General features: G+C 44.5%; 1 protein-coding gene across 7 annotated transcripts in view; it reads left to right on the top strand.

Annotated features, from left to right (window-relative positions):
• Positions 1–5,865, top strand: part of PIAS1 (protein inhibitor of activated STAT 1) — a 163,263-nt gene extending 157,398 nt beyond the window's left edge. For all 7 annotated transcript variants that reach the window (XM_038767232.1, XM_038767236.1, XM_038767233.1 and 4 more), the window contains 2 exons: positions 4,593–4,630; positions 5,284–5,865. In XM_038767232.1, coding sequence (XP_038623160.1) covers positions 4,593–4,630; positions 5,284–5,586 — 341 coding nt within the window. In that variant the 3' untranslated portion in view covers positions 5,587–5,865. The remainder of the gene's footprint in view (positions 1–4,592; positions 4,631–5,283) is intronic.
• Positions 5,866–6,141: the final 276 nt, after the last annotated feature.

A 6,141-nucleotide genomic window follows, 5' to 3' on the forward strand; every position in this document is an offset into this window, starting at 1 on the left:
CATATTTATCGAGCAGTTATTGTGTGCACAGCACTGTACTAAGCTTGGAAGGTACAATAGAGAGAGAGACAATCCCTACCCACACCCCACTAGCAACTAGGTATCTGCAGCTCATAATAAATAAATAATAGCAGTGGTATTTTGTTAAGTACTTACTATATCAGTCAATCAATCAATTGTATTTATTGAGCGCTTACTGTGTGCAGAGCACTGTACTAAGCGCTTGGGAAGTACAAGTTGGCAACATATAGAGACAGTCCCTACCCAACAGTGGGCTCACAGTCTAGAAGGGGGAGACAGAGAACAAAACCAAACATATTAACAAAATAAAATAGAATAGATATGTACAAGTAAAATAAATAAGTAAATAGAGTAATAAATATGTACAAACATATATACATATATACAGGTGCTGTGGGGAAGGGAAGGAGGTAAGACGGTGGGGATGGAGGGGGAGAGGAAGGAGGGGGCTCAGTCTGGGAAGGCCTCCTGGAGGAGGTGAGCTCTCAGTAGGGCCTTGAAGGGAGGAAGAGAGCTAGCTTGGCGGATGGAGGGAGGGAGGGCATTCCAGGCCAGGGGGATGACGTGGGCTGGTGGTCGATGGCGCGGTGAGGAGATTAGCGGCAGAGGAGCGGAGGGTGCGGGCTGGGCTGTAGAAGGAGAAGGGAGGTGAGGTAGGAGGGGGCGAGGTGATGGAGAGCCTTGAAGGGTGAGGAGTTTCTTCCTGATGTGCAGATTGATTGGTAGCCACAGGTACTATATGCCAGGCACTGTACTGAGCACTGAGTATACCAGCAAATGGGGTTGGACACAGTCTCTGTCCCACATAAGGCTCACAGTCTCAATCCCCATTTTACAGATGAGGTAACTGAGGCACATAGAAGTAAAGTGACTTGCCTAAGGTCACACAGCAGGCAAGTGGTGGAGCCAGGATTAGATAACACAGCCTTCTGACCCCCAGGCCTGGGCTCTAGCCACTACACCATGCTGCATTTCTGGCAGCTGCCTTCCCATCTTGAGAGGCAGTAGGAAATTTTCAAGAAAATCCCAGCACTTCTAAATAATCAAGTATGTATGTTAACAGAGTATCTTTTTTGAATTGCAGTAGAGCCAGGCTTTTCAAAGTTATTGAGCTTTGTCTTCCCCACTACATAGAGGCAAAAGAAGCTGTCTAAATCCATGCACAGACACCAGCCAGTGAACCCCAAAGGAAGGGAAGGGGTGGGGAGGAGAAAAAAGCCAGTAATTGGGCTGCCCTGAGTTCGGTCAGCGTTGTTCTGGATTCCAGTTTGCCATCACTTCATCAGATTATGCAGGACACAAGTAGAGTGAAAGACTGTTAGGCCACCCCGTAACCCCTCCACTTCCTAGGAGGGAAGTGGTTGCTTTTCCCCTCCATGCTACCAGGAGTGTGTATACTTCACCCTTGGGAGTCTTGTACAAAAACACATGGCCTAACAGATAGAGCCCGGGCCTGTGAGACAGAAGGTTATGGGTTTTAATCCCGGCTCCGCCACTTGTCTGCTTTGTGACTTTGGGCAAATGACTTCAATTCTCTGGGCTTCAGTTACCTCATCTGGAAAATGGGGACTAAGACTGTGAGCCCCATGTGGGAAGAGGACTGTGTCTAACCCGATTTGCTTGTGCAACCCCTCTTCCATCCAGCGCTCAGTACAGTGCCTGGCACATAGGAAGCACTTAAGAAATACCATTATTATTATTATTATCATCATTATTATTATTTTCATTGCGGGCAGGAATGTGTCTGTTGTTATTATTGTACTCTTCCAAGCTTTTAGTACAGTGCTTTGCACACAGTAAGTACTCAATAAATGATTGAATGAATGAATAATGAGTAAAAGGGGAGTGAGAGGGGCCTCATTCAGCTTTCTCCCCACATATCCAATCCAGTATCCCCTATTCCAGAGGTGCAGTGTGAGATTATAGTCAATTTTGGCATGGTTGGTGGGGTTAGGAATTACTCTGGGTTTTCCTTTGGTAGATGAATAATTCCTAGCTCAAGGCCTACTGTACCCTGTGTTTGCTATAGACTCTTAGAAATCATCACAGTGGTTGGAAAACAAATAGTCCCGGTCATTTGCATTTTTCAAAGTACTTGCAAACCAGTAGGAAAATCCCATTAGCTGGCACACCCTCGGTAAATCTATTTCTGGTCCCCTTTTATCATGCGGTACTTATTCACAGTTGAAGGAATAGGTCAAAGAAAATGAAGAGCTTTTAGCAGCTCCAGTTATTTGGGGTAGCCTCGATGCAACGTTTTCATCTAGTTTCCCAAACGGCTTTTAGAAAATGTGGGCGGCTGGTTCTTGCCAAAACGGTTACCTCCAGGACAGTTGGATCTGCTTGCTAAGGGAGAAACTCTCAATTTGGGATTGGGTCAAGGTCATTTTTAAGAGTTCAAGACTGCCCCCTCCCCCCACCACCAGGTTCTTACTCTTTTAAAAGCCACCCAGGGAGAAATACGCTTCCCATAAGCAGTTCCGATATTCAGTGAACAGCTTAGTGAAATACAGTTGTATTTGGAGAGGGTCAAGAAGTGCTCAACAGCAGTCATAGGTTCCCAATATCGTCCTAGGGTGTTGGGGTTTGTGGTGAAGACGTACAGGGCCTCCCCTCAAGGAACTTACAGTCTCAGCACTTAATTCAGGACTCAGCCCCCAGGAAGCACTTAATAAGCACTTGAGAAACAGTGTGGCCTGCTGGAAAGAGCACGGGCCAGGGAGTCGGGGGACCTGGGTTCTAATCCCAGCTCTGCCAGTTGCTTGTTATGTGTGACGTTGGGTAAGTCACTTGACTTCTGTTTGCCTCAGGTCTCCTGTTTTGCCTCCCACTTAGGCTGCAAGCCCCATGCGGGACAGGGACTGCATCCAGCCTACTTTACTGGTACCGACCCCAGCACTTAGAAAAGGGTTGGACACATAGTAAGCGCTTAACAAATACCGTTTAAAAAAATTAAAGAAAAAGAAATACCATAAAATGGGAGACCAGGCAGTCCCCATAAATAGATACTTATTTTCCTACTAGACATAGTCCTCTAGTAGGAGTTTATTTCTTAAATCTTTAACCTTCCCCAGTCAGGATTTGGAAATGGGCCACCTACATGGCATTCAGCAGCCTAAATTCTCCTCAGCTGAAGGGGAGCTGAAGCAGAGAAAGGTCTTATTCTGGCTCTTTGGCTCAAAATTTGGAATTGGCCCAAGTAGCACCAGATTCTGGAGCTCCTGGAGAGATCAGGTGCTTTGTCAGCCTCTAGGAGAGACAGGGCTTTCAGTCCTCCTAGGCAGGGGAGAAAGAAGGAGCTGGGATGCAGTTCTCGGCTGGGTCTGGGACGTCCCAGACTCCCAGGCCAAGGGAAATCTATCCCGAACCTTTAGCAATTTGGTATCTATGCATTCCTCCGATTGCAGGGCTCCCAGGGCTTAGGGCCACCCCAGCACCAAAATCTCAGGGATCTAGTGAGCCAGTGGAGTGTCATGCAACCAGTCTTTTCTGGTTCCTTATTTTCATAACCCTCCCAGGGGGCCTTTTACCCGTAAACATTACCCGTAATCATTTTAGCTGAATGATTCCTTGCGTTATTTACAGTAGCGTTTTCCTGGGCCTGTGTCTGGTTCAGCAGCTGTTCGGGCACATTGTGGATGTGTGTGTGTGGAGGGGAAGGGGGTGTGTGAGTGGGTGGGGTGTGTGCATGAGCTTGTTGTGGGCAGGGAATGTCTGATATTATATTGTACTCTGCCAAATGCTTAGTACAGTGCTTTGCACACAGTAAGTGCTCAGTAAATATGTTTTAACTAAATGAATGTTTGTGTGTGTGTGTAGGTAGAGGGTGGGAAGGGTGTGTGTGTGTGTGTGTGTGTGTGTGTGTAGGCAGAGGGTGGGGAGGGTGTACGTGGTTTTTTTTTTGTGTGTGTGTGTGTGTGTGTATTTTTGTGTAAGCATTATTGGATTTTACAGAGCCTTTATTTTGGTGCTAAGGAGTGTTGATTTCAGCGTGGTGACTAGTGAAACTGTTTGCACGCTTAAGTTTTTGTTCTGGAAATTCTGTGCATTACGTTCTAAACTAGGTTAACTGGATATGCAGATTGGAAGGTGCTGGCTTGGATTGGCAGGTCCCTGTCTTCTCTATTCAACTGAACCCCAATCTCTGGCAGCCATTTTGGCTTCTTAGGGAAGGAACAGAGCCCCTACATTGTAGCCCAGCTCTTGCATAGTTCATTCATATCTCTTGCCTCCCTGCTCACACCCCTAAATCTTTCCCCATAAGGCCTGCCTTTGCCCAAGGCCTGGGACCAGGGATTGTAGCGCCTGGGGGAATACAGATTTTGTTGAAACTATCCCTGCACTCAAATGCATATAAATAAACAGCTAGCATCCAGTAAGGCTCTGGCACCTTAGCTGGATGGTCCAAATATAATTATTTAAATTCAAATAGGTTTTTAATAACACTGATTCCAGATTTCAGCAGGGGGGGGGTTTCATTTTTGATTGTTTTTTTTTTGTGGTTGAGGTGAGTGGTAGAGAGAGGAGTTATTTTTGAGAAAACTAAAATAACTTTGTTTTTTACTTCACAGGATTAGATTTCTTTCCTTTCTTATCAGGAGACAATCAGGTACGTTCCTAAAATTATTGGAAAGCAATTTCTTTCAAAGTGTCAATGCATGGATCCGGTGGCTTAAAGTGGGTTTTCTGGAGGTCTTACTTCCTGATGAGCTAGGAATGGTGGTTCTTCAAATCGCCTCTTTCTCTTTTGGAAGTGCAGCACTTATAAATTTGGGTTCCATCAAGGAGAGGGATTCCTTTTTTTTCCACAGCCATCTTATGTGGTGGGAGTAAGGAGTGTGTCTGTTTTGGCTGAGAAATTTCTTGGCCAGTTTATGTCCCTTGGGGAGGAAGGGATTTGTTTTGCCATCCTGCCCCTTTACTGTATTCTCTGCCATAGCTGGATTTTGAAGAATTGTTTGCTACCCGAGTTGGAACAAAGAACACTAATAATTTTGTTTCCAGTTTTCTTCTGGTTTCAGAAATCAAGGTCTCCAGAGGTAAAAGATCCCTACATCAGTCCACTTTATTGTACAGATTGTCTTACAAAATAACACTCAAAACAACACAGAGTAGACAGACCTGTCAACCTCTAAAATACCAGAGACCTAGAATACGTATCAACCTCCCTCTCCAAGTTTGTGCTGCTGGGAAGAAAACTTGGGAATTCAGACGTATAATTTCAATTTTTTCTTTTTTGTGTGTGTGTCTTTTTTTTTCTAGCATTACAACACCTCCCTCCTTGCAGCTGCAGCTGCGGCAGTTTCTGCATCAGATGAGCAAGACCTCTTACATTCGTCACGGTTTTTTCCATATGCTTCTTCTCAGATGTTTCTCGACCAGTTAAATGCAGGAGGCAGCACTACGACTCTTCCAACCACCAATGGAAGCAGTAGCGGCAGTAACAGCAGTCTCATTTCCTCCAACAGCCTGAGAGAGAATCATGGCCACCCAGTTGCGAATCGAAGCAGCACAGACACAGCATCCATCTTTGGCATCATGCCGGACATTATTTCCTTGGACTGACTTCCCCCACAACCCCCCTCCTTCCTCCCCACCCCCTGACTAAATGAACTTGGCAGAAAGAGAACTTTGTGCTCTGTTTTACCTTATTCTGTCTAGAAAAGTAGATCAGTGTGGGTTTTTTTTTTTCCTTTTTTTAGGAAAAAAAAGTTAAAAGACATGTACAGAGAACAAAACTATATTTTCAGTTTTACTTTTGTATATAAACCTAAGACTGCCTGTCTGGTAAAACTCACAAAAAAAAAAAATACCAAAAACAAAAACCTAACAACCCCACAAAACCACCTTTAGTTCATTTTCTGAGTTCTGAAGATTTTACATCATATATATTTGTCCTGTGATTTTACTTTTTGTTTTTAGTTGGACAGGAATGGCATTATTTTCTTCACAGTATCAGAAAAGGAATTGCATAGATTAATTTTTTTAAGTTGTAGGCGCTTTTTTCCTTGGGGAGTGAAAAACATATCTGAAGAGCCATTTTTTAGTGGATGGCAATGTGGAATTTCCTTTTTGTGCAGATTTTATCCTACCTTAAGTTATATAAATCTCATCTGTCTC

Source organism: Tachyglossus aculeatus, chromosome 26, assembly GCF_015852505.1.
Source record: "Tachyglossus aculeatus isolate mTacAcu1 chromosome 26, mTacAcu1.pri, whole genome shotgun sequence".
NCBI classification, from domain to species: Eukaryota; Metazoa; Chordata; class Mammalia; order Monotremata; family Tachyglossidae; genus Tachyglossus; species Tachyglossus aculeatus.